Here is a 27,910-nt window from a genome sequence, read left to right as displayed (position 1 = left end):
TTTGAAGCTTCTTTAGTGTAAAAAAAGAAGCACAGTGAAGACTCAGAATTAGTCTCAATGACAGGTTTATTATTGGTTATTTAGGTGAGAATTAAATAAGGCACATTCACATCATCGTTACACATTCAACCTAAAATAAAAACAGTGGTACAAAAATAATTAAGACTTCTGATCAGGGGTTTGACATCTTTCTCTATCGGCTTTAAATTAGACACTGAGACACAAAGAGGCTGCTCTCCTAAAAACTACGCGAGTGTGTTTGTGCGCCGACGTGAATCAAAGGAGTTCAGAAACAAACGGACATTAAGACAGAGACCAAAACTCACAGAAACACAGAAAAGGAACCGAAAGGTTGTCTTCAGTCAAACACACAGAAAGTGGTGTGGACATGAGTACTGCAGCTGTTTCATTAAGTTTACACTGACTGTCTTCTATTGCGAAAATGACTGCGCTTGCTATCTTGTGAACATAAAATCATTTCTTGTTTGACATCACTGCTGACAAGTTGAAAAAACACACTAACTGTTTATAGATCGATGCACCTGCAGACAAACGAGGAGGAAATCAACCTGACTTCAAACCTGTGATAGCGGCTCGATCTGTTTTCAACATGACATTAAAGTTGACATATCCTCCTCCTCTTCAACAAGTTTAAATAAGTCTCAGAGCTCCTCAAAACATGTGTGTGAAGTTTCTTGTTCTAAATCCACTCTGATCCTGTATTTGATCATGCCTATAAACCCCTCTATTTCAGCCCTGCTCAGAACAGGCTGTTTCTGTGTCTGTACCTTTAAATGTAAATGAGCTGTGTCTGACCACGCCCCTCTCTGGAAGGGCTTGGGTGTCTCAGGCTTTCTTGCAACTCTGAGAACACACAACACACCGGCATCACCTCCGTCATTAATAAAATAAAATCATCCGTGCTTGACAGATCTATGTTAACAGATGTGTCAATCATATTTTAACACACAAAATGAACTTCTAGTATTCAAGTAAAACAAAGAAGAAACTGAAAATCAAAGCTACAGTCTAGTAGCTTAAAACAAAAACATTCATGCAGCATTTCACTCAAAGGTCAACAGTTTGAATCCCTTTTTTGTTCTTGTGAAGCTGTGAAGAAGAAAGTGCTTTAAACTCAGGCGACAGGACGAGGACACTTCTCAGACTGCTGGTTCAAACATTTGTTTCTTCTTGGCATTCAGACTGATTTTAAAAAAGGGGTGTGAAGGACATCAGAACATTTTAATGAAAGGACTCGAGCGCTCCGCTGCACATCTTCACTTCTAGCTGTCACACATTTCACCTTCTTCAGAAGCTGTCTCTTCTGTCGTTTGGACAGAGAGCTCTTCAAAATTATAGAGTTGACAATCATTTTAAATATTTCTGCAGGTCTTCTGCAACATCTACGTTTATTTCCTTTTGTCCCTGCAGCGGTTCAAAGCAGCCGAAAGGACGTTTCTGTTTGGTTTTGCTTAAATTCATCAGCAATTCATTCTTCATTTTTCAGTTTAGCACCAAATAAAAGCCTTGGGCTGTGTCTGAAATCACTCCCTATCCACTATATAGTGGACACGCCATTTTGTAGTGCTGTCCGAATTCTGAGTAAGCATGGTCATACCCTATACAGTCCACTCAATGTATCCCACAATGCATTTTGAAAAGTAGTGTATGAGCGATGGTCACTATGCAAGCAATATATACCATCATGCACTGCGGTTCAAAAGATTTTTACGAGCGGAGAGTGGCGTTTGACTCGGCTGCTCTCAAACGGACGAGAGGAGCGACCAGCATGAACACAGAAACTCAATAAATTTCATATTCAGAGCGTTTTACTGAAATCTATGATCAGTTTTAATAAAGATTAAGAGATCGTCAACTTCAGTGATGTTAGTTTGTCCTAATGATGACGACAGACGAGAAACCAGAGTCTGTGAGCATAAATAATTTAGTTTTGGTCCAAAAATATGTCTCATTATGTAAAATTCTATATTTTTATTCAATATATAAGTACTTATTATTTGTAAATGTTTCATGAAAATACACTCAGTATAATATGAGTTATCACGGAAATTCATGCTGTTATTTACCGTTGTTATTGATCCTCGGCCGTTGTTAAGCTGCGCGTTTCAGTTGCGTGACAACAATGACGTCACTGTCAGCGGCCGGCGAGTGAGCGAGTAGTGTCCGAAATGTTTTTTAATTTTGCTGAGTGAGTGCACTGTATAGTCCACTGCATTAAACTCTCTATATAGTGAATAGGGAGTAGGGAATGAGTGAGTGATTTCGGACACAGCCTTAGTGTATCTCAAGTTTTAAAGATTCACTTTATCGGATTCTTTCCATCAGCCAGACATTCATAACATTTCCAGCCGTCAGATTTTGTTTGTTTGATTTAAAAAAAAGGATCTAAAGGGAACATTTAAGTCAGCTTCAGGGAGAAAGAGTTAGCTAAAGGTCAGCCTTCTACCCTCCGAGAGACTAAAATTAAAAACAATCCTCCTTAAAGGTCCAATCAGTGAGATACAGTAAGAATGAAGCGTCAGTGTCCACCACATGACAACCTGCATGAGCATGGACTCTAGAGAGGGGGGGGGGACAGCTCTCTATAATGTTTAGCATTTGGACTGCAGTACCCATTTTAAACACTAGGGGTCAGAGTTACATACTGCTCCTTTAATTATATAACAGATTTTAACGATGGTTTTGTTTTATAGAAATGGAGGAAGCTGAGGGACGCTGAATCTAAACAAGAGCTAGCAGCAGCTCCTCCTGACGTCTCGTTTCGACCAAAGATCAGTGAGGAAACACCGACTTTTAACGTACAGCTGTTTTATCTGTCTCTATCACTGAATCTGTCTGCTCTGACTCTCCTGTTTCTGCATCTCAGTGTGTGACGATGGACCTAGAAATTAAAAGTACGCGACTCGAGTGAACAATTGTAAGTGGAGTCAACGTCCTCTCAACTGATGGTGTTGATTGTAGAATTTGAGGTGGTGGGTTTTACTTAAAGAGAAAAGAATCGCTCACAAGCTTCTGAACCTGCCTTCTTGTGTTTGAAGTCGTTGAAATGTTAAAATCGATTCGTCAGTCCCAGTGATTGTGACCTTTAGGTGTATTTTCTCCCAGAGATGTAGCTTCAGTGTTTATCAGCTCGGTACTTGCAGCTGGAGTGCTACATCAGAGAGCTGATCTAAACGTGTGTGTGCTTTTTTTTCTACAACAGGAACATATCTGGAATTTACAGAAATGTGTTTGAGACAAGTACAAAGAGCTAACAAGAGGGGAAGGGTTGGTTTTGATTTTGCATTTCAGGAATAAAGTAGAAATGTTCAGACGAAAGCTGAAATGTTGGAAAGAATGTGTCAAAAATCAAATCTAAATGAGTCCAGATATCAAGAAGGAGGGAAAAACTAAAGGATGGTTACTGGAGTCCAAATTCAAAACATTGGAGAGCACCATCTCCCACCGCCAGCAATGGAAGCGGGCAAGAGAACTGGTTCAGATAGAAGTGATTGTACTCGACCTAAAAAGCCTCTGCATGTTTCTAATAAGCTCCACGAGCAGAAACGTGCTCAAACTAGGATCAATATTGGAGATGCTTTTGAAAAATGGAGAGAGGTTAGAACACAGAAAGGTTTACAGACCAATGCGGGGGGGAGACAGCTCTCTACAATGTTTAGAGTTCAGACTGCGGTACCCATTTTAAACACTAGGTGTCAGAGTTACATACTGCTCCTTTAAGAAGAAAAATAGAGAAAACTATGAATTTGGTTGAAATGTTGAAACGGAAGTCAAAATGTTGTTCATAAAGTGGAAAATAAATTGGAAATGTGGAGAATGAAATGTAAATAAATATTTATTAATACATTTGATTAATTAAGAATGAAGTAAGAATCATAAAAGAAAAGTCAAAATGTCTGGATTAGGAGATGTCCTGAAATAAAAGCGATGAAATTATCAAAAGTTATGTTTGAATATCGGGAAGTGTAAACTTTCAAAAAATGCTGTCTTGGATTTATTTTTTGACCTCAAAGTTTCACTTCCTCCTTGAAATGCAAAATGAAAAAGTCTTTCCCCATTTTCTATTTCTCTCTACCACCAGAACTCTTCAGATGTTTGAGTGACGTCTAACACTGAGGGACGGTGACATCTACATTTTGTTTTACTAGTTCAGATTAATAATCCGTTCTCGTCTCACAACATTTCCATCTCAGTGGATCCTCCGTAGTTCGTCTCTCCGGTTTGGTTGGTGTCTCTCTGGTGGCCTTCGTCCGTCTGGATCGTGGAGCTGGAGTCCCCGTCCTCGCTCTCCGACTGAAACGCCTCGTTTTCTGTGCCCGTCTGGTCTTTGGGTAACTCCAACTTCCCGTTCAGACCCGGGCCGTAGGTGTCAGGCGGCTCTGTGGGGTCGTTGGACTCGGAGTGGTTGGCGGAGGTGTGTGTGGGGAAGGATTCAGGCGAGTGTGACGGAGCGTTGGAGGACGCAGAGGGTGAGGTCTCGCTGCAGTTAGAGTCAGAGGAGTGTGCGTCGCCGTTGTCGGGCTGTTTTTTAGGTCTGTACGTTGGTACTCCGGATGTTTTGAGGGGGTGTTTGGGCCGATTCTGCTCCGCTGCGTGTTCACCTGAGTCCAGGGTGTGCCAGCGACCCAGGTGACTCAGAGGAGGTCCTGCAGTGAGGTTCACAGAGGGGCTGCTGACCTCCACCGTCTCCCCTCGCCTCAGCCTCCTCCTCTCTGGATTCACCTAAAGAAGAAAGAGAATCAACATCAGGTAACAAACTGCAGACTCAAGAATTAAAAAGTCAAATATAGTCAACAACAATTTGCAATAAGTCTGCTACATTTACCCCGAACAGACAAACTGTACCTGGTTTGTGTTTGTGGAAGACCTGGGAGGAGTACCAGAGGAACCTTTCTTCATCTGCTGCATCCTGAATCACAGCAAACACAGTCAATACAAATCATTTAAACAAAAAACAACTTCTTATATCTGACGTTTTGGACAGTTGGAGCTGGCTGAGAGGACACCTGCTGATGGACTGAGCCAGCTTCTGTCTCCTGCCGTTAGCGTGATCCTGCAGCCGCAGACGCTGGACGAACGAATGAGCTGTAGAGACAACATGAGAGACGGGATTCAAACAAAGCTAAAAAAAAAAAAAATGGAGAAAACTTTGAAAGTTTGAAAGTTTGGGACACATGGACAGATAGTTACCCAGAGCTCCTTTGGGCACAGAGAGGAGTTTGATGGGCTCAGCGTCGGGAGAAAGTCCGGATGCTTTCTGCAGCGCTCTCAGGATCTCCGTGTTCTGCAGGAGAAGAAGAGTTCAGAGGTTGAGTGGATTCCTCGTATGGCGGCTGCTGATCTTTTTGGGCTCATTTTTGCCTCCATTGGAGAGGACAGCTGAAGAAAGGCGGGAAACGTTGGGAGGAGAGAGTGGGGGGATGACATGCAGCAATGGGGGCCACGTTTGGATTTAAACCCACGGTCGCCGCGACTATGACCACTGCCTCTGCACGTGGGGCTCGCAACATTACCGCTAGGCCATCCGGCACATCCTCTTTATTTCTTCTTTAGCTCTTTTCTATCTCAAGTACATATACTGTACAGATGATGAAAAGGGTTAATAGTGTCCAAACAAATCTAACTTACTCGCAGCATATCGTGTTCTTTAACCAAAACTGAAGTGAAGTTTTTACAAAGATTCAAGCTCGATTTAAACCCCAAACACTCAACTTCATGCAAGAACATTTCTTTATTATTGTTATCTTATAAATCGGTCAGAATTCTGCCTTTGAGGTTTGTTCACACGAGTTTTTGGAGCCAGATTTGCAAATTATTTTGCAGTGCAGAAACAATCGTCTTTTTGTTTCAGCCATATGGATGTTGTTGCAGTGATATTTTTAAGGACAAATCCTTTGGGATGAGTTCTTGCATGAAGCAGAATGTGTCTCCTTGCTCTGCACTGCTGACACGTCACACAGTTTCAGCATCCTCATCCTCCAAAAAGTCATTTTTGAGTGTGATCACAGGTTAGGCTCAACAGCTTTGTGAAGGTTTGTGAGATGTGAGAATGTCAGAGTGGCGAGCGGTGAGTTCTACCTTCCCGCCCAGTTCGTAGGCACAGTCCAGCGGCGTCCTCTGTCTCTTGTTCCTGATGCTGGGGGAGGCTCCGCCCCTCAGCAGCAGCTCCACCAGTGCCTGGTGTCCGCCGCGCACCGCCTCATGGAGGGCTGTGTTCCCCTGAAGGTTCACCACGTTCACCAACGCATTACTCTGCACAGAAAGGACAAAAACACAGTACGTTTTTTATTTTATGTAACTTCCTGATTTCCTTCACAACACTTCAGTACTCTGCTTTGTCCTCCTCACCATCCGTCTACCAGCCGGCGTTTACTTTACTGAGGACAGATTTTACCCTCAGACTGTTAAGAGAAGAAACATGCATCTCCACATGTGATGATACTGAAACTTTCTGTGATGTTGTCGGGCACTAAAATAACAATCTGAGAGGAAGTCCTTTGATTTCACCAGCAGGTATAATGTTGCAGCCTCAACTTCCAAACTTTTTGAATGCCACGAGTTGGCTATTTGTCAAAAACAAGCAAACAAAGAAATCTTATGGTTAACAAAAACAGGCAAGAAGAAGTTCAATGTGGGGTTCCAGTTGCCAAGTGGTTAGGACGCCCCAAATTGGACCCGTGGCTCTTTTCCTGCACGTCATTCACCACTCTCTCTGTCCCTGATTTCTGACTCTATCCACTGTCCTGTCTTTAAAATAAAGGCATAAAAGCCACAAAACAAGTCAAAAAGACGTCCAGTTGAGAATGACTTTTCTTCATTTAATTCAGATCATCCAAACGTACAAACATTTCATGCTGCATCTCATTGATCTGGTAAAAAACCTGGTGTCCCCTTCCTGATGTGTGATCTCACAGTGACACACCTGTAACCTCTAAATGGTTCCCCCCAGTGCTTCATCAGGTGCTTATTGCTCCCTGGTGTTTACAAAGACAACTAAAAACAAGATGAAATATCTCCTACAGCACAAAGAATGTGAAGAAAGAACCCAGGCCCCTTAACTTAAAGGGTGTTGAATCATTTGTTCAGGCTCGAGGCGCTTCAGATGAACATGACCTGCAGCGTTTTACCTGCAGCAGGATGGTGGCCGACTCCACGTTCCCACAGAGACAGGCGTGTATCAGAGGAGTGTTGCCATAGTGATCCTTCTTGTTCAGTTTGGCGTTACACTCCAGCAGAATCCTCACGACCTTAACAGAACCAGATTACACACAGTCAAGCACAATAACACACAAAATGAATCACTGAGGCAGAGAACGTTCTCGACTGCAGGACAGGTTTTAAGTTTTCACCAAAAACTTCAAGAACATTAATTCCCAAGTCTCAAACCAAAAGAGTAAATCCATCTCACAACCTTCCTGGGGCTCGCAGAGTTTCACTAATTGATTCATATTGAAAAAATAACTGTACAGACCGCTCGCCAATTGCTTGGTGAGTGGACGTCTTTATGACGTAATTCTAAACGAGCCCTGTTGCTTCAAAAGCGTCGTATCCGTGCAGCACGGGGCGGCTTCATCCTCTGAGCTGCACGGTTCAGATGTTTAAGTAGGCAGAGGGTCGTGGTTGGTGTCATTTTTCTGCACTGTTGTGTTTCTGCCACAAGATGGTGGTAGTGAGAAGCTTAAACACATTCCCTGCCCACGCCGCTCCCCTCCTACCTGGATGTGGCTGTTCTGCGTGGCCAGGTGCAGCGGGGTGGCGCTCTGGTTGGTGCGTGCGTTGACGTTGGCTCCGTGTCGGATCAGCAGACCGGTGAGCCCAGCGTGGCCGTGCAGAGTGGCGACGTGGAGCGGCGTGAAACCGTCGACGTTAGAGCTGTTGACACTGAGCGCCCCGGCCTGCAGGACGCACAGCTGCAACACACACGCACGGAGAACAGAAACAGATTATACATCGCTGCTTTTGAAAGTTTTATCGGTATAGTTTATCGTTAGCAATCGAGATTAAAAGATCAAATATTTCCTTTTTCCAAATTCAGTGAGACAGACCTGCTGAGTGGGAGCGCAGTTCGGACACTGACACAGAGGATGGCAGAGAAGAACCTCGGACCGCAGCTCTCCTTCGTCTTCCTCCTCCTCATCCATCCACTCCAACAGGTAACGCACCTGAAGCAAAACAAACAAACAGGGACGATTCAGTCTGCAGGGCAAGAAGTGCAGCTGGAGAGGTCAGCTAACTCAAAGACCTGGGATAGAGAATTGTCACTCATAGGAAGCCCCGCCCTAAACCCCACCCCTTTTCTTTCTGGTCTCTTGAGCCCCGTTTCCACCAAGCAGTCCGGTTCAGCTCGGTTTGGTAGGCTATGCATTTATTGGCGTTTCAACTTTCAAAAGCTGGGATCAATCTTGTGGATTTCTCGAGAGTGATTTCAAGGCTGTCAGCGTGTAGCACCGCCCCATGGACGACCTCGGAGGTGCTGGACGTTCTCCATTGGTGCCCTTTATAGACTGTGTTGCGTTCTTCTTCTTGGTTGAATTTATTTGCGGGCTACACTGTGTCGCGCTGTTATGTAGCTGACGCAGCTGCAGCCATTACACTCCGCTTATTAAGTACCACACCGGACCGCCATAATTCACTAAATGAGCTTCATGCTGTCTTGAAGACAACTTCACACTAGAGATTGAGAGCATAAAGTCTTTGGGAAAATGTTTACTGAGGGAACTAATCAAATTATAAGCGGGATCATTTTATCATCACTTTTATCTGTTGTTTTTCAAATCGCCCCCTGCTGGCCATGAGGTAGATCGCAGGTTTAAATAATGACATCTTCTTCTTCAGAGTACAGTTTATTGTTTAGATGGAGAGAAAATGTGACTTTGTGCTCACCATCTCCACGTCGCCGTCTGCCACAGCACGCAGCAGCTTCTCCACCTGAGACACACACACACACACACACACACACACACACACACACACACACACACACACACACACACACACACACACACACACACACACACACACACACACACACACACACACACACACACACACACACACACACACACACACACACACACACACACACACAGTCAGTGGATGGCAGCAGCAGCTGCTTCTGCATCAAAGCTGAAGAACTATTTTAGGGGCCTCTTCTGGAGGTCTGTACTTCAGTTTAAATTACATCTACATTTAGGGAGATTACTTCTTCAGGTATTTCTGTTACTATACCAACACTGAGCTACTAGGTGAGGAGGAATGTAGAGGTTTTTAGGAACTGTTTCTTCTTCACCTCTCTGTGTCGGACACGCTCTGCCTCTGGTTTGACCTCGGAGCTCAGAGAGGAGGTGCTGGAGATGGAGGAGCGGCGGCTGCTGCAGTCGGATGCCTGAGGGGAGCGAGAGGGAGACTGAGAGGAGAGGAGGAAGAGAGAAATGCATCAGGATCTTTTTCCTCAGGGGCTCCACACATAAAATCAACAAGTCTTTCTATACATGCTAGATTTGCAAAATCCATAATCTGTTTATTCCTGAAGAACGGAGAGGTGAACTAATATGAATTCTGCCTCTGTGGCTTTTTGTTGACGTTTATTAAACTATTCTGTGATTAACTGAGTGTGCAGGCTCGACTTCTCTTTCTCGCTGATGCTTCATTTTTACAGTTTGCTTCGTAGAGACAGGAGAGTAGATCAAACTCACATCGAGTCCGCTGCCGCTGCGCTCACATCCGTTCTGAGTCGACCTCAACAACATGAGGATCTGCAAAATAATAAAACATCAAATATATTAAAACACACACAGCAGGGGGATTCTGGAAGATGTTGAAGACATGGATCAGATTATTTCTGATGATCTGACGGATGGTTGTCAGAATGCCAAATTTTTAAATCTTCAATCTAAAAATCAAACATTGTGGATTTCTCATCGAAACAGCAAAAGAAATCCCAGATAACCAATATTTTTTTTTTTCAATTACCAACAAAGTGAAAGTAAAATCTGAAACATTACTGACATATTTGAGCAACTTGGACTGTGCTCTCTCACTCATTCGCTTGCAGCAAATTGTTCTGACACCTAGTGTTTAAAATGGGTACTGCAGTCCAAATTCTAAACATCGTAGAGAGCTGTCTCCCCCCGCCCCCTCCTCTCTAAAGTTGATGCTCACGCAGGTCACTATGTGGTGGACACTGAAGCTTCAGTGTTTAGCCAGCTCTGCATCGGTCTGTAAACCTTTCTGCGTTCTAACCTCTCTCCATTTTTCGAAAGCATCTCCAATATTGATCCTAGTTTGAGCACGTTTCTGCTCGTGGAGCTTATTAGAAACATGCAGAGGCTTTTTAGGATGGGTACAATCAGGAAAGGATCAGAACATGACTTCTTTCTGAGTCTCAAACATTCTGAGACAGTTTGATCTTGTGAGACCCACAGAACATTTTCTGACCTTGGAGTTGAGCGCACACTGCAGCGGCGAGTCTTTGTTCTTGTTGAGGATGTCGGTGCTCGCTCCGTTCTCCAGCAGCACCTGGATGATTCCCTCGTAGCCCCAGCGCGCCGCCATGTGCAGAGCTGTGTCGCCTTTATCGTTCTGCAGGTCCAGGCGGCACGTTTGGAGGTCGTAGTACACCAAGGCCTTCACACACTGACACACAACACGGAGCATGACCAACATCAGAGCCCAGCAGCTTCTAAAAAAAATCTTCTCCTGAGAGTTTTATTCCCTTAGCGATTCATGGAAGAATCACAACAAACCAATCTGGAGAAGCTTCAAGTCTGCTGCTGATCTGTTACTCCAACTGATTTATTAATTTAGAAATCTGATAAAAGTGGAGTTTTTCAAACATCATGGGGATTTTCACACCTCTCTAAACCGTTCCATGATTTCATGGGGTCGGTAAACTCGTGTGAATCTTTAAATATGTTCCTTTTGTTTTGTTTTTAGCACAGAAAACTTGTGAACAAACTTTCTTATTAAAGGTCATCATTGTTATACTAAAGGATCTGTGATGGATAAGTGGTTTTGATAAAGACAAAGTGAGAGTTTGACGTACGTCCTCGTGGCCGTACATGCAGGCGAGGTGCAGCGGGGTGTTCCCGTTGTTGTCCTGAGCCTCTGTGTTCGCCTTGTAGTGCAGCAGCAGCAGCTAGAGGACGGAAAAACTCATTTATCATTCATACTGGAGAACAGGAAACATAGTGCAGCAGGTCCATTAGAGCACAGAGATGGTAGAGGTGGCGTGCAGCGATCACAGAGAATAAACGTCACCACCCCCTGAATTCTCCTGATTATATCCTGCTGCGTTTTCACATCAGCTCACTCTGACTTTCTGCAGAAGAAATACGAGGAGGCTGGAGGAGAAACTCCGGGTGAAGACTGAGAGAAATATTTGGCTCTTGCAGCTCACCGTGAAAACTTCAGCAGTTTTGTGCAGGTGTACAAGCTTAAAAAGCTGTAAAAGATTAGTAACCGGCTGTAAAAGCTGCGATGTAACCTTGGAGACAAATAGGCCCGATCAAAGAACGTCCACTAAAAGTTCTTGTCCATACCACTCTCAGGCAATGCTGACTTTGCATCGGGATTTTATATATTTAAGCTGCCTAAAATTATTTTTCTGTAAAGTGTGTGTGTGTGTTCTATTAACCGTGACTCCCTGGTATCCTCGTTGGCAGGCCAGGTGCAGCGGCGTGAGCGCATGGTAGTCCGTGGCGTTTACCGGCGCTCCTTTACACACCAGCAGGTCGATCAGCTGGGACTGACCTGCCACACACACACGCACACGCACACGCACACACCATGTTAGGTGCCTAGTTATTCAAGAATTATGTATTTCATTGTGTGTGTGATACCAGCCGCTCACCACAGATGGCAGCGACGTGCAGTGGAGTGTAACCGCGGTCGTCTCTGGAGAACGGAGTGACGATGGACGGGTCGTTTAACCGCCTGCAGCGCAGAGCAAACACAAATAAACACTTTAGTCTGCTGCAGTAATGAGAGGGGGAATAAAACCAAACATCATAAATCCTCTTTGATTAGCAGAGCTGTGTCACATGTTGATAGCAGCTTTCTCAGAATGACGACATATTCAAATGCATGATTCTCCTTTGTCCCATGTGAGCCAGCGTAGATTATTTTCAAACGCTTACAGCCATGAAAGAGAAGAACAAGCTGGCCTTAAAGCAGGAAGTGAAAGAGCACACATTGTTTTTTACCTGACTTGAACACTGGAGAAAAAGGGGAATTGAGTTTTAGTGGAAATGAAACTAGAAGTCAGAGTTCCCCCCAAAAAAGAGTATTTGTATACTGCTCAAAATGTTATGTGTGTTTTTGTGTGTATTGATGCTGACCCGGACAGCTGGAGGTCACAGAGGTCACAGGAGCAGAGGGGATGACACATCCTGGCCTCCTCGTTGCTCTCTCCCTCACTCAGCAGACGTTCCACCTCAGATTCGTTCCCATTTGCTATGTGCTACAACACACACACACACACCCACAGTAGAAATTAGGGTCTGAAACATATCAGAAAGTGTCCCCAGTTTGTTAAAATGAGCTCACCTCAAACAGACAGTGGATGGGTGTGGCAGAGCTCTGAGACAGCAGACTCATCCTCTCCTTGAACATGGCCTTATCATTCAGCTCACCTGAGCCCTGAGGGGACGGACACATAAAAACATGGATGACACTCAACACTATGAAACTCTGAAGAAGCAGAATCAAAGTTTTCCTCCCGTGACTCACATGGTGTGTGTCCTGCAGCTTCCCCAGGTTGATGTACTCCACGGCTGCCTCGAACGTGCTCAGACAATAACTGAGCTCGTCTTTGCTGGAGTGGCTGAAGCAGAAGTTCCTGATGTAGCTCAGGTTGGCCATCCTGAAGATTAAGAGCATATGAATCAGAGATTAACACAGAGAGAAAACATTTCCTCTAATATTATTATTCCTTTAAATTAAACTGACCGATACAGGCCACATGGAGGCTAAAGGGAACTCCTCGGTTTTAAAATCAGGGTCCTATTTCTCATATTTTGTAGTTTTAATGTCTAAAAAGTTCACATTTGTTTTTTAAATTCTCTACAGTGGACAGCCTTATCCAACAGACGCTGAAGAGGCTATAATGGCTTCAACTGAATCCTTGAAAGACAACGTGCTCCATCAAAGAGCCTACAAAAAGACAGTTAAATTTGCTTGATTCATTGGAAGATATTTTAAGTCTTTACAACTCACATTATTAAGTTATATTAAAGTAATTTAAGATCAAAATCTCACAGTGTTAGAATGCTGGACGTCCAAACTAAAAGTGGGTGAAGTCTCAGATCATGAGGTAAACGTATGTTTGAGTAATTCCAGTAATTAAGTAAAGCCCTGGCAGCCCTGCAGCATTCTGCCCCTCGGTGGGCTTCCAGAGAGCTGGCCAATCAGAAGAAAGTGGGCACTTGGGAGGGAGGGTTTTTGAGCTGCAGATCATGTAAAGCTGCTCTAAAGGTTAAAGTGATGTATAATTAGGGGTGTGGCCTCTTTGAGTGACAGCTGGGAGCAGCTAGCTGTCACATCAGTTAACTCAGACACTTGACCTGACCTCTTTGGTGCTGACCTTCTCATCTAAATACGGTCAGTTCTGACAACACTTCTCTTCGCAGGCTCCAAAAGAACGACAGATCAGCTTTTTCTTGTGTTTCCTTTGAGAAGGCATGGGGTCAAACGTCACAGTGAACCCCCCTCCCAGCTCACCAGTTTGGGATTTCAGTCTTCACCAGCAGATAGAGGATGACAGACAGCAGGTCGTCCGCACACACCGCCTCTATACTGACTGCAGAAGAAGACACACACACACACACACACACACACACACACACACACACACACACACACACACACACACACACACACACACACACACACACACACACACACACACACACACACACACACACACACACACACACACACACACACACACACACACACACACACACACACACACACACACACACACACACACACACACACACACACACACACACACACACACACACACACACACACACACACACACACAGTTAGGTGAAACACAAAACACTCTCCCTGTGTCCGAACCAAATGACTCAACTGGCTGCTTGACAAACAGTAATCAGGAACGGATCGTACCACTCAGAGGACTGTTAGCTGGATGTTGTGGCCCGATAAGTTTAGATTTCCAAAGCAAACAGGACAAACACATTAGAGGCTGACAGAGCGCGTATTGTCCTGTGGGCTGATCTGATTACACACATTGAGAGGACGCTCAGAGATCGTGTAGAGCTCAGGCTGCTCGTCCACAGAGGTTACCGTCTCACTTACATCAAGTATTAGCCACACTTCCTCTCTGATGAGGAGAATCCAGAAGAACTCTTTTATTAATTACACCTGGGCCGTATTCCTTGTCCCTAACTGACTCAATAACTAAAGATTTCTTTAATTCACAGCAATCAGACCGATTTAAAGGAAGCAAAAAGAAAGCAAGACCACTACAAGTTGTTGTTTTTGTCCCTGACAGGCTGGGATTGTTATTCTAAGTGTCTGACGACATCACAGAAAGGATCCCTACAGATGTAAACCTTATTGTTACAGAGGAAAATTATTTTGTTTAACCAGGAACAGATCTTACATCGCTCTCTCTTCAAAGACAAACAGATTCTTCTTGCAGAAAGCTGCTGGTCCACTTATGCCTCAGCTGGTCCGTTGTTTGTTTCTGTTGACTTTGGTATTTTTGATGGTTAGTTTGAATCCAGTAAACTAAATGCATTAAACCCCCCACAAAAATATGTTAAAAAACCCCCCCAGAAACAGCTTTTACATCGCTATCCTTATCAAACCTACCTATGAAAATTTGACCTTACAAAACAATCGTGAGTCTTGTCTTTTGCTGCCGTGATTGCTTTATTTTTTGTTTCAGAGCATTGTACAAAAATATTCTTTTGGATCTGATCTAACCATTTAAATCACAAATGACACAAAGAAACCGTACTGACTTAGCTCATGGTAAACCAGCAGTTTGTCTCCTGCAAGGAACAATTCATGTTTTTCTCAAAGGAGTCTGGTGGCTTTAAAGAGAACAAGCTGTTTTCCTCTTTAACAGAAAGCTCTCTCTCTGTAGGAATCCTCTCTGTAATGCTTTCAGAGCTGAGTGTCAGGGACGACTCTCTCTCCTGATTTCAAATTCTATTCACTGTCCTTTCAAACTGAATGCAAACAGACCCAGAAATAAATCTTTAAAATGATCCTGATTGGCTCCTTTGACTAAACAAAGACTGAAATCCTGCTCTCAGAGCTGCACTGATCGTCATACACCGCCTGTCGGTTGTTATTCTGAGACATTCACTGTGGGCGTGTTTACCGGTGCGTCTGGGGGTCTGGGTGGCGGTCAGGGCGACTCTGCGGAGGCATAGCAGTTTGAGGAGGGGGGAGGTCTGCTGGTTGAGCTGACTCAGCTCTCTCTTTGCCCGAGACAAGTTTATACTGCAGAGAGACAAGAAATAAAAAACCCATAAGAAGGCTTTAGGTTGAGGATGAATTTAAAGAAGTTCTTACAGTCAGCAGAGAAATAAACAAAGAGAAGTAAAGATATGTCACTGAATGATCCAGAGGATGATCATGTCAGTTTGATAAACATCTTACCACAAGGGCTGATTCCATACTTTAACGCATGATAACAATTAAAGCATATCATCATGATATCAATCAGCTGCTGTGATCCCACGCAGCTCAATAAGATGACAATGTGTGGCTGAACTGACCTGAACTCCGGCTTGACTCCGAGGTCTTTCTGCTGCAGCTCCTGAAGACTGCGGCTGGTTTTGTTGAAGGCAGCATCCTGCAGACGAGACAACGCAAGAACCTCTTCAAAAACACGACCAACATAATTAACCAAAACATCACAAGAGCCCCGGCAACACAAGGACCCAACCACTTAAGGTGACTTCACATTAAGGACCCGGGTACGGATCTAAGAACGCTTGACCTCAAAAGTCTGGATCGTTTGATCAGTGTGAACACAAACGTACTGTAGTCGGGTACCGTGCCCGAGTCCTCTTGAAGAGGAGGTCTCAGGCACGATTCATGTGTACTCGAGTACGGTCCGTGGGAGATGTGAAGGTAACCGTGCTCAAACAAGGAAGTGGACCTCTATATGACGTCATTCTAAACGGCTCCTGTGGCTTCATAAGCCGTCGTATCTGTGCAGCACAAGAACGTTTCATCCTCTGAGCTGCACGGTAGATGTGGAGGTAGGAAGAGGGTCGTTCTTGGCGTCTCAGAAATAACAAAAACATCCACAGTTACCAGGATTGACTTGAGAGTGGTTGCCACGGTTACTCCTTCTTTCTCTGTCTTAACAGATTTGCAAACCAACTGTGTGCATATCGCCACCTCCTGGATCAGACTGAGTACATACACATGAATACTCGGGTATAGAGCGATGTTACTGATGTAAACGCAGACCAGCGAGGGGGAGGGGGAGGGGGGAGATATCGTGGTCGAGCAAGGTTCGAAACAATCGTGCCTGATGTGAAAACGGCCTCAAAAGAATAAAATAAAACAAAAACAAAAAACATGTTTGAAATAATCAATCTGTCGTTCCAGTAGAGAACATTGTTTATCATCAAGACTACAGAATGTGTGGCAGAGTCAGACGTACCTGGCTGGCTTCAAGCGTTCCCACAAAGTTAAAAATTAAATCATGGATACCATGATGGACATACATCTGCAAAGAAAAACACAAACGTTTTAGTTTATTAGAGGCCTTTTAGGTCCTTTTGGACGACCTGGGGTCAAAGTTTTGAAGTTTGATATCTGACTCTATCCAATGAAAAAAGGCCCAGAAATAAATCAAAAAATATATAATAATACAGAGATTGTCTTGTTTTAAACACATGGCAACTAAAACATATCAAAGTATCGGACATTTTGACGACCTTTGATGAGTAGCACTGCTACCGAGTTCTGCACAGTTGAAAGCATTACAATGACTGATCCTGAATCTTAATTCTGACTGATTTCAAGGAGAAGGTGAACATGTGAACAAAGAGAGGTTACCTCCACCGCCTGTTTGAGGAGAGTCATCTGCAGATCCTGCTTTGCCAGAAGTTTCTGCAGGAAAACAAACAAAGTTAGTTTCCAGGTTCATCAGAGCAGCCAGTGCAGAACAATGCATCAATCAGTGCACATGAAGTGATACGATTCCTCCTGATACAGTGATGAGGAGGCAGGGCCTGCGTGAAAACAGCTCTGACTCAGATTAGATTAGATGTGATTCAATTAGACTGCAAAGAGACAAACAGGCGTCCTCCTTTCATTATGTTACCGAGCGACATGTTTGTGTTTGAGTTCAGAAGTCAGATCGTTCCGTAAGAGATTATGAACAGCGTCTGAAACAAGATCAGAAACAATGACACATGTATTCCTGGATGGTCTAATATGCCCAGGTCGTCTCTCAATATGTAACAAAGTATCTGTGGTCAAGTGGGAAATGTTTAAATCCTCACACACAATAAGGCATGTTGGGAAACTGCAGCTTGTGATGGACAACTGACAGATGACCTGTGTTGTCAGAGGAGCCAGCACTTCAACATCGCATGTTTCCTTAATGTCTGATCATATAGTAAGCTCACTTTATCATTTCACTCACTACACATCTTACTGATTGCTCCTTTAAGCTCCACTGTATTAAAGTCATATCTTATCTTGTAGGTCAGGTTGTACTCACCAGGCGAGAGTCTCTGAGCAGACACTGAAGACATTTAGTGTAAAGACCGTTCACCGAGTCCTGAGAGGAGAGAAGACAAGAGGGAGGTCAGATCTGAAGAAAGGCACAAAGCTGAGTCCTGTTCAGACTGCCATTTCAGACTGCCGTTTTAAGCATTTATTTCCGCCTTTAGTCTGAATGTTGAATGTTGCAGAGGTGTATTGTGGGGACAAAGTGATCCCCCCTCTGTACCGTCTTCAGAGATAGTAACAGAGGCTTAAAAACCCCAAAATAAATCTTAAAACAAGAAGGAGGAGCAGAAGGGGAGGAAGGAGGGAAGACGACTTGTTGACAAGAAGACAAAAAAAGCAAAGGATGAGAAAGAGCAATGTGTCGTACTATGTGATGTCGGAGTCCTTTCCTCTCCTGCTCCTTGAAGGACAGACAGAAGCCGATGATGAACTTGTCCAGTTTCTGGGCGTGGCGGCCCAGAAACTCCCTGACGTCCTCCAGGCTCTTCAGGCAGTAGGGGGGCGGCGGGCTGAGCTCGGACGGGCTCGGGTTCACCTCCACGGGCCTGGAGATGCACAGGATGCTGTAGCTCTGCTCCTGGTCATTGTAGAAGGTTTCCTCGAACAGGATGGGGACCGACAACAGGGCTGGGAAGCCGGATCCCAGCAGGACCTGCCTGTCCTGGATCCTGACCTCCTGAAGTACAAAACATAAACCCCACAGCTGAACAGGTGCACAGAGTTTAGTCCTTCAGATTCACAGCAAATACCACCACTTATTAAGGGTTATCAACCAGATTGAACCCTTTATGCATGTTCATAAGATAAAAAACTCATGATACCGTCAGAAACTGCTGCCATGAGGTCGGGGGAAGATTTGTGAATGCTGCCTAAACAGCCTTTGTTTATATTTTTCATGATAAAGATTCATAAAGAGTGATATGTTTGACTTTAAAACAAGAATCTACACAAATTAAAACTTCCTTAAAGGGGCTTTAAATCATTCATTTGCTTTAATTACATAGCTGAAGATGCAAACAGCAAAGTCGAAGCCAAAGTATAAGAAAAAAAACTCTTGTAAGCCAAGGCAACATTTTGTCTTCTCTTCTCAGAAAAATACAAATGTGTTTGCAATGCTTTGTTGTCTCGTGTTATGCCAGAAGTTTTTTTTTCTGGGACTCAGAGTTTCCAGCTATGAAGCTGATGTGTTTATGAAGAGAAGCTCTTTGTGGGAGAAGACGAACCTTTCCATCTGCCGTCTGGTATCCGTCCTCCGCAGGCTGCAGCACATAGCTGTCAAAATGAGAGTCTGCGTAGCTGCTGACGTTCAGACTTCCACAACAAGGCACCAGAACCTGCAGAGACAGGGGACAAAAAGAGTTTAATGGAAAACTCTCTGCAGGGTCTACTTTGTTATTTGGGAAGCACTTTGTAACTTTGTTAGGGGGGTTAGGGTTGTTACAGGTTACTGTCCGGCTCAACTCGTTCCCTTTCTATTAATTTCCTTTTAGAGCCGAAGGCAGTCGTGCAGCCCATATTAGGATTTTAGTATGTGGATTTTACAGAATATGTGACCTTTAAATCTTTACATCAGGAAGTATGGTACTATCAGTCGTGCATGTGTACTGTCTTTTATGTTGTGTATTGTATAAGAGGTTTTCAGCCTGCTGTGTAATCAGTATCAGACGCTGTAATCCAGTAAGATGCATTTTTGCTGCTTTCTGCTGACGATTTGACAGATCTGCTGCTTATCTGCATTCAAACATTTGATCCTCGTCTGCTCATCTCTCAGGCGTCTTGAAGAGCTCAGACATGTTTTTATCCAGTCATTTAATACCTGTCGACTCTCTCAGATGATGCATTCTGTGGCAGGCTGGGCTTTTAGAGATTCATCTCACTGAGTGAGAAAACGTATCGATCTAATCGTGTTATAAAACGCTGACTTAAATTAGTAAAGAAATGCAAAGAAATGTTTTGTCTCCTTCAACAAGTGAACAGAAACTTGAAAGATGAATTTTGGAGGAAAGTGTGGGCTGAGGTGGTGCGAATACCACAAAAAGAAAATGTGTTTGTGTGACACCCTGACCTGCTTTGAAGTTAGGAAGTGGTTTAAAATGAAGCTCAACCCTAAAAATAAGAGAAAGACCTATACTAATAACGAGATGCTGTAGTCCTCCATTGTTGTTGCCGTGATTGAAGACAGAAGACAAGTGTGGCCAGGAAATCAGAGAAGCATTCAGTGACGTATTGACCTGGCTGTTTTGTGGCCTTGCCTGTGGAAAAGTAAACTGGTTCTCAGACAGTTTGCATGTTGAACCAGCCCTGAACCAGCCCCAGGTAAGAGCGTCACACACGTTCTAAACACTCAAAGGGGAGCTCAGGTGTGACTCACGATGCCGTGGAACTCTGCCACTCGGCTGCAGAGGTCGGGTCTCTGCTTCTCTAAGGCCACGTAGAATGGGTTCTTCAGGATGTTCTCATCATACACAGCCATAAGGAGCTGCAGGTCTGGATCCTGGAGAGAGAGAGGGAGAGATGATGGAAAGAAGTGATGAAACAAAACTTGACCCGATCAGAGGATGCACAGAATGTACTGAGAATATGAAAAAAAATAAAACAAATTTGAATGTTATAGAAGCAAACAGAATCCCAATCTTTGCATTATTATACGTCAGTGTTTTCCCCAGGTTTACAGTGTTGGGTGGGTGGGGACAAGCCGACATGCCGACATAAACACTTGAAGGAATCTTGGTGTTCATGTGTTACTTTTAATGACAGCTGTCCTTTTCTGTCAGAAAGGTATCCTTAAATTACTTCTTTCCTTGATTTCTGACTCTATCCACTATCATATCCCTACAATAAAGGCACAAAAAGCCCAAAAATAAATCTTAAAAAGAAAAAGAAAAAAAGAAGAAGAATTCTTTCTTTTTTTTTACTTGACCTTCAGGACCCCCCCCCCCCCCCCCCCCCCCAATATAATGGTAGGGGAAACACTGTACGTTATTGCAGCCACTGTGCAACATGGATCTCTGGTGTTGGGTACGACATCATGTACGCGCTGCGATGTTGAGGTACCACAACCTAGGCAAACCCTCATCCGCACACATTTATACCAAACCAAGCAGCAACCTCCAGAATAACGAAGCCTATGTGGAAGTGTAAAAATCCTGCAGTTCCTCAAGTGTCCACTAGAGGCTGGCTGCAGAAGCACAGAAAGTCACATACACACCCATTCTAAAAAGCCTGTTTTTACAGCAGAGATTAACATGTTTACAGCCTGGTTCAATAAAACAAATAGGTCTGATTAGCTCATGTCTCGATCGACACACACTGTACGGGGGGTGAATGTTTTGATGACTCATCAGTTTTGATTTGATGAAGAATAAGAGTTATTCACAATAAGGCGTGTAGCTGACCTGATTGACAGGTGGGCGCGGTGTAACGGTTTGTCAGGAGGTTTAAAACCCGCCTCAGCTCCAGCTCTCAGCCTTTCGTTAGGTTGACTGAAAGTTAGACTGAGACAGCATTTCCAGCATGGAGACCGCCATTGATGGAACTCCAGCGCCCCCTGCAGGAACAGACGGGTGACGTCACTCAGGCTTCAAACATTCATATTCTGTTCATTGTAAATTCGAAGCTTGAGCTAAAGGAAACTGGACTTGGTTGACTTTAAGCTTTGAGTGTACAATGACCTGGATGACTGAGAGAACCGACACAGACATCTAATTTCATGGCGCACAATCCAAAAATTTACAGACTATTAAAGTCTGGTGGACCAGGGCCGAGCCTAATAGCACCAACACAAACATTTCTAACTATAAATAAACGGTAATAGATTAATTATGGCCAAATCTGCTTAGTTCAAATCAGAGTTATGTGCCTTGATATTTGACAGAAATTGACCCAATATAACCCATTATTCATGTTTTGTTGAGAAGAAAACAGAACTCAAAAACAAATGTCATGAGTCCTCCATGTTCTCAGATTAAGCCATTAAACAAACGTCCAACTACATGCCGAATAATATTCAAGTTAATTCTATAAACTACTTTGTTTGAATCATCAGATAAATAGATGCTAGGACACAACAAGACTCTTTCAGATTAAGAAAGGGCTATTTTGTTTTTCAAGGTTTTATTCCAGATCAGATTCCAGGGCAAAGAATTGTCTTCAGCCATTTTTTATGCACAAAGACTTAATGACCAGATGACTTAGAACATTGGTCTCCAACCTGGGGTCCAGGACCCCCTAGGGATGGCGTCAAAGATCACAGGGGCAACTGTCACCATTTGACAGCATTGTACAACTTTTCCAAGGAATAAAAGGTTGGGATTGGGAATCACTAGCTATTTTCAGAGTGTCATTCCGCAAAACCACCGTAACAAAGCTCTGCCGTCATTACCCCTGAAGATATTCATATTGATTCTGCAACGCGTGACATTAGGGTCTCAGTCTGTGAATTCACATTGTGTTATGGCGTTGCAGGAGTACAAGAGAGCACAGCACAGTGGGAGCTCCACATACACACACAGTCAGACTAGCACACACACATCGCTGAGCTCAGCCAATCCCATCTCGCCCTTGTAACTCCTCTGCTACCACCTCCAGAGTCAATCTCTTTGTCTCCAATGCCAAAACAAGAAACTTTAGTCTCTGTCTGTCATCCATTGAGCAGAAACGTCCTCCCAAGCCTTTCTTCTTACTGTTTTCTTTGCTGAGTCCTTCTTGTGATAAAACTCTTGGTTTATGCCTTGAGTAAAAGCGATAAGTCGGATATCTGATAGACAGATAAAAAACATGCAGGTATGAACAAAACTGGCCGGTCCACGTCTTAAAATCGTCACTATTTTTGGGTTCACAGAGAAAGAACATTTATATGCACATAACCATCTTAAACACTGACAGTAGTGCACTAAAGTGACAGCTCTCCTCTCCTCTGAGTCTTTACATCTCACACACTGTTTTCAGACTTTGCAGCTTCTTAAACAGCAGAGTAGCGATTCAATGAAAAAGTCCCCAGAGCCGGAGCGTAGTCAGATATTTACACTCTTCAACCAAGCTAAAACAAAATCAGCTCAGTAGTTTATCCATAATCCTGCTTACAAACAACAGCACCACACATGACTTTAATGGCACAGGTAAATTATTTCTGCTTATAGAGCACCATGAAAAAGATCTGAACTCTTATTATGTCCATTAAGCAGCTACAAACAGCTGCACAACTTCACTCTCCATTGATCAATTCCACCTTTCTGCTCCTCTGTCAGTCCACAATCCTAGACCAGAATCTATCCTCTGCAGGTTTAAAATCCTAAAACTCACCTCATCCCTCTGCTTTGTTACCAGCTTCATCCTCGCTCAGCTCGGGTGCAGACTGGGAACCAGTCCAGCAGAGCACAAACACACTCCTCCACCCGGGAGGCCTCCTGTCAGGCTGCTTAGCGGGGATGAAACTCAGGAATGAGTCAGCTGACCCTGGTGGTCCTCGTGACCTTACAAGCTTGATGCTAACAGGGTATTCAGCAAGGCGGAGGAATTTCCGCCTCCTCCGGCCCACCACGCTGTTAGTTCACTCACGTCACTCCAGGTGTAAAGAGTGTGTGAGCGGGAGAAAAACTTCAGCAGGCAGACAGAGCAAAGGTCAGATATGATCCCCTCGAGGTAGACTGAGACTATCAACAGTTTGATTTTTACTTATCCAAACGGACAGACAAACCCAGTGCTAGAGACACACCGATATAACATGTCAAACTCCTTTAATGAGAGTTTTTATCGGTTTTCCTCAGGTCGTTTTCGCCCAATCGTCTTGACTACGGTGTGGACGGAGTTCGTTTTCATCGGAGGGGGGGAACTCCCATGAAGTTTTAAATTCTGGTCACATGACAACCTTACTAGGAGGAGTATCATCTAATTGTTGTGATGAAGATTCATATTGATCATCATGGATTGACTTCTAATGGATGAGTTAGCGTGCAGTTTCATTCGTTACAGTTTGGCCAAGACAGAAATCTGTAGTGATGGACTCTGGATTTTATAATGTCGACTTACCTTCACCTGAAGAATATATCAAGAATCAGAGGATTTATGTCCCAGCAGGACCTGGACAAACCCCTCCATGCATTTATCTTCAGTCGACTCGATTACTGTAACAGTGTCTTTACAGGTCTGCCTAAAACATCAGACAGACACCTGCAGCTGATCCAGAACGCTGCTGCTAGACTTCTCACCAAGACCAAGAAAGTGGATCATATCAGTCCAGTTCTGAGGTCTTTACTGGCTCCCAGTCTGTCAGAGAACAGATTTTAAAATACTGCTGCTGGTTTATAAAGTGCTGAATGGTTTAGGGCCAAAACACACAAGTGACCTTCTGTTTGTGGGGCGGCTGTGGCTCAGTGGTAGAGTCAATTGTTTCTCAACCCAAAGGACAGGGGTTCGATCCCCAGCTCCTGCGGCAACATGTCCAATGTGTCCTTGCGGGAAAGACACTTAACCCCAAGTTGCTCCCACTGCTTTAGCAGTGTATGAATGGGATTGCGTTTGCCTAGAGGATGAGTAAAGAAGTTGTGTTTTTTAACTAGGGCGGCTGTGGCTCAGTGGTAGAGTCACTCATCTCTTAACCGGAAGGTTGGGGGTTCGATCCCCAGCTACATGTCTGCGTATAAATGTGTATGAATGGATCAGTTTCTACTGTTTCTAAAAATGCAACGACACAGCGAGCATATGGAATCAAAGGAAACACTTCCTTCCTTTTTCTGGATCAATACAAATATTCAGGAGCTGAAAGAGCTAAAACCCACACAAAGAGGTTTCACAGCCTGAACGTGACCATCACATCGTTCTCCTCAGGGCTGAACACATGATGCAGGGTGAACACAAAAACTCTCACACACTCACACAGACACACACTTGTACCTCCAGACCTCTCCTCAGGACTGATTACACAAAGGAAACAAGAAACCAAGAAGTAAACAACCCACAGTTAACCTTTAAAGGTCAACATAAAAACCTATGAGGCTTTCAATCAAGCACAATGCAACACTTTAATCAATGAAACTTCTGATCTTTGAGACCAAACAAGCCCGTCAAGAAAACCTGATTTATGGTCAATTTAAGATAAAGATAAGATAAGATATACTTTGTTCATCCCAGCAGGGAAATTTAGGTGTTCCAGCAGCCAGCATACATACATACATACACACAAGACAATATATATATGCATACATATCCCACCCATACAAAAAACATGAGCCCACAATACATAGCCAGGATAAAAAAATGTGAAACTTGCCTCCAAAATGCAACTGGACGTGGTTGAAGAACCAGGTGCCTTTTTGCATTTTCTTTAGTAAAAAGTATTCTGCTCGAGCTTCATGCCACACTAAAAGATGTCATTGTGTATTTATTATTATGATACAAACCACGGAAGTACATGCTGCATATAAAAGACACTGAACAAGCTTCCAGGTTTAATCTCTGCAGACTAAATACGCAGAGCAGCAGCTGTCTTTTGTAGAAAATATTCTTCTCATTCAAAAAACTGTCACTTTAGTGCTGCACTTGTTATAGACACAGGTACAATCAACAAGAGGACGTTTCATGAATCTTTAAGGTCTTCTTATTGATTCGTCCCACAAATGATTCTTCAAATTTAGAGGTAAAAAATAATACAATCTGATTCTACTTTAAAACATCTCAAGTCCTGTATTTATTAAACTGGAAGTAAAGGGGAAACAGATGTTTGTGTAGATCCAGATGTCTGATAGATATTTGAGGACCTGTTAAGTCTTTATCATGCCCTAAAAAAGTAAGGACATTAAATTAAATGTCACATTTTTTAAAAGGCGTTTGACTCAAAGGTTTTGGGGATTAGCTGTGTAGATGATGGTATGGCTTTAGCAGCTTTCTAACATCACATGCTTCAGAAAAGATTTAGGGCTATTTTATTTTTGATAAATTAACTGCTAACGAACTCTAACTGTTTTATAAATTAGTTGTCCAGGTTTTGGACCCTCAGAGAAGAGGAGCGGAAGTTATTAAAATGAGCCTCGAAGCTACAAACAACACCCTCCTTTAAAGCAGCTAACAACAATAAAGGGAGCACCTGAGAGCTAACTAGCATTAGCCCTCAACGACTGTGAGGAAATAACCGATAGTGGGTTAACTCGTCAACCAGTTACCCCCACCATCAAAACCAGTACACAGAAGCGATGAGTGGTAACATTAGGGGCATTACCTGTTATCAGTGAGTGCCTCAGGTCATCCAGGCTTCGGGCATGGCAGTCTGAAACAGCCACAGCAGCCCGTCAGGAGCTGTTTACGGAGATCAGCTGGTTCAGCCTTTGGGTCTGGGTTGCCAGACATGTGAGGAAACACGTAAAACGATAAGCCTTCAAAGGAGCCGCCTTCAAGTGGGGTCCTTAAGAGTTTGTATCAAAAAAGAGAATAGGTTAGTAGATAACTCTTACAAACTGGGAGAAATTAATATTGTTAACGAAATAAAAAACAATTAAACTGTCGTTCAGTCAGAAGTAATGACCTGCTTCTAAAATATATAGCCGACATCGACCCCCTATCGACCAGTCTGATGTACTGCAATAGAGGGAGAGTCAGTTCAGTTATGATATTTACTATTATATTTATTTATCATAATTATCAAACTGTTATCCCATTGTATTACCTCATCATCATTTCATAATTTTGGAGTATTTAGTATGTATTTGTCAATCTTTTTTTTTTAACATTACTATATTAACATTTAATGTTTGTTATCATCTGCCTCATAGTAAAGACATTCCTGGTTTGAATCCCTGTGTGAAAGGAGCCCCTCTGTCCAAAAAAGTAGGACGGTACAGTTCCCTTATTTAGGTACCATTCCCAACTTTTGACGCTGGAAACGCCAATAAATGGGTACCATACCGAACTGAACTGAACCGGACCGCTTGGTGGAAACAGGGCTTTTGATTATCAGACATGGACCTCCTGGCGCTCCCGGCTCGAGCTCAAAGGTGGTCGTGCCTCTGAACTGGGGAACAGCCTCCCCCCTTCCACCAGGTCTGCCCCCTCTGTTGACTCTTTTAAGTCCCGCCTCAAATCATATCCTTATATGTTAGCGTTTTAGCCCTCTGGTCCTGAAGAGGCAGCTTCTCTCAGGTTTTCTTTGCTGCTTTCTTTGTTCCTGTTTGATAAGTACAACTAATCAAAAACATTTAAATTAAGTAAAAACAGCCAAACTCTTCTTAATGTAACTGAACTGAAAATATGAAAGTAGAACAGTGTGAATGCATTAACTAAAGTATCTCACACTTCAGTATTTCTTGCGGATACTCCAGTAAAATAAGGCCAAAGAATTACTTTTTGAGAGACCAAACAAAGCCGACACATTCAGATGAACTGAACAAATCCTTTATTGGATTTCACATTTTTGGGGTGGGGATATTACAGGTCAAAGAGTGAAACATAGGATGTGGCGTGAGACAAACAGATCCATCACAGCCTCCTCATCTGTGCACAAACAGTCTGAACACGACATAGGTCTTTAAACCCAATAACAGAAACATATATCAAATAGGTCTAGGATCCAAATCTAACCTCATTTACTCTTTATCTTTTATGAGGTCAAAAATAATATCAACTTCTAAATGTTTTAATTGTTAAAGCTGCAGTAGGCAATATTATTTTTTCATCATTTAACTTGAAATAAGTCATTTTGATGATTGCGAACCCTAACCATTTTAAATAAAACGTTCCTTTTCACAACACTGAATCAAACAAAACATCAGGGCTAGCCAGCACAAAACTTTGTAAACTCTTGTTCAAAAAAAACACATCAATAACATTACAGATATTATTGTAGCCCCCTGGTGGTGGAATAAATGTCCAGCTGTTTCCACCTTTAAAGGTCCAATCAGTGAGATGTGTAGTGAGTGAAATGATAAAGTGAGCTTACTATATGATCAGACATTAAGGAAACATGCTATGTTGAAGTGCTGACTTCTCTGACAACAATGCAGCAGCCAGTATGTCCTCCTCCTAACTTTAGATTTTGGTCCTGAATGCTCTGGATTTGTTTGGACCAGAGACGGTAGGCGGTTTTACGCCCCTCGGTTTGCCAGATATGAGAGCAGTTATCAGGTCAAACCAACAGGTGTTGCAGCGATGGAAGCGGGCA

General features: G+C 43.4%; 1 protein-coding gene across 2 annotated transcripts; it reads right to left on the bottom strand.

The window, feature by feature from the left end:
• Nucleotides 1-48: 48 nt before the first annotated feature.
• ankrd27 (ankyrin repeat domain 27 (VPS9 domain)) lies at nt 49-26,099 on the bottom strand. Of its 2 annotated transcripts, XM_065956810.1 has the most exons (29): nt 25,976-26,081; nt 21,159-21,310; nt 20,135-20,257; nt 18,987-19,097; nt 18,131-18,439; nt 17,753-17,812; nt 17,083-17,136; nt 16,685-16,750; nt 15,786-15,862; nt 15,386-15,507; nt 13,741-13,819; nt 12,751-12,883; nt 12,568-12,660; nt 12,360-12,481; nt 11,873-11,955; nt 11,657-11,772; nt 11,066-11,158; nt 10,459-10,656; nt 9,717-9,776; nt 9,311-9,427; nt 8,905-8,949; nt 8,067-8,183; nt 7,737-7,931; nt 7,149-7,268; nt 6,100-6,273; nt 5,212-5,305; nt 5,028-5,106; nt 4,867-4,930; nt 49-4,743 (listed from the first exon to the last, which is right to left on the bottom strand). In XM_065956810.1, exons 3-29 carry the CDS (start codon nt 20,234-20,236, stop codon nt 4,195-4,197), a joined length of 3,432 nt encoding a protein of 1,143 aa, XP_065812882.1. In that variant the 5' UTR covers nt 20,237-20,257; nt 21,159-21,310; nt 25,976-26,081; the 3' UTR covers nt 49-4,194. The 2 variants fall into 2 exon arrangements, with proteins under 2 accessions (XP_065812882.1, XP_029133391.2); XM_029277558.2 differs by lacking the exon at nt 21,159-21,310 and having other exon boundaries at nt 25,976-26,099.
• Nucleotides 26,100-27,910: the final 1,811 nt, after the last annotated feature.

This window comes from Labrus bergylta, chromosome 7, assembly GCF_963930695.1.
Source record: "Labrus bergylta chromosome 7, fLabBer1.1, whole genome shotgun sequence".
Taxonomy (NCBI): domain Eukaryota; kingdom Metazoa; phylum Chordata; class Actinopteri; order Labriformes; family Labridae; genus Labrus; species Labrus bergylta.
The sequence above is the reverse complement of the archived record's forward strand: the minus strand, read 5'-3'. Positions and strand labels throughout refer to the sequence as shown.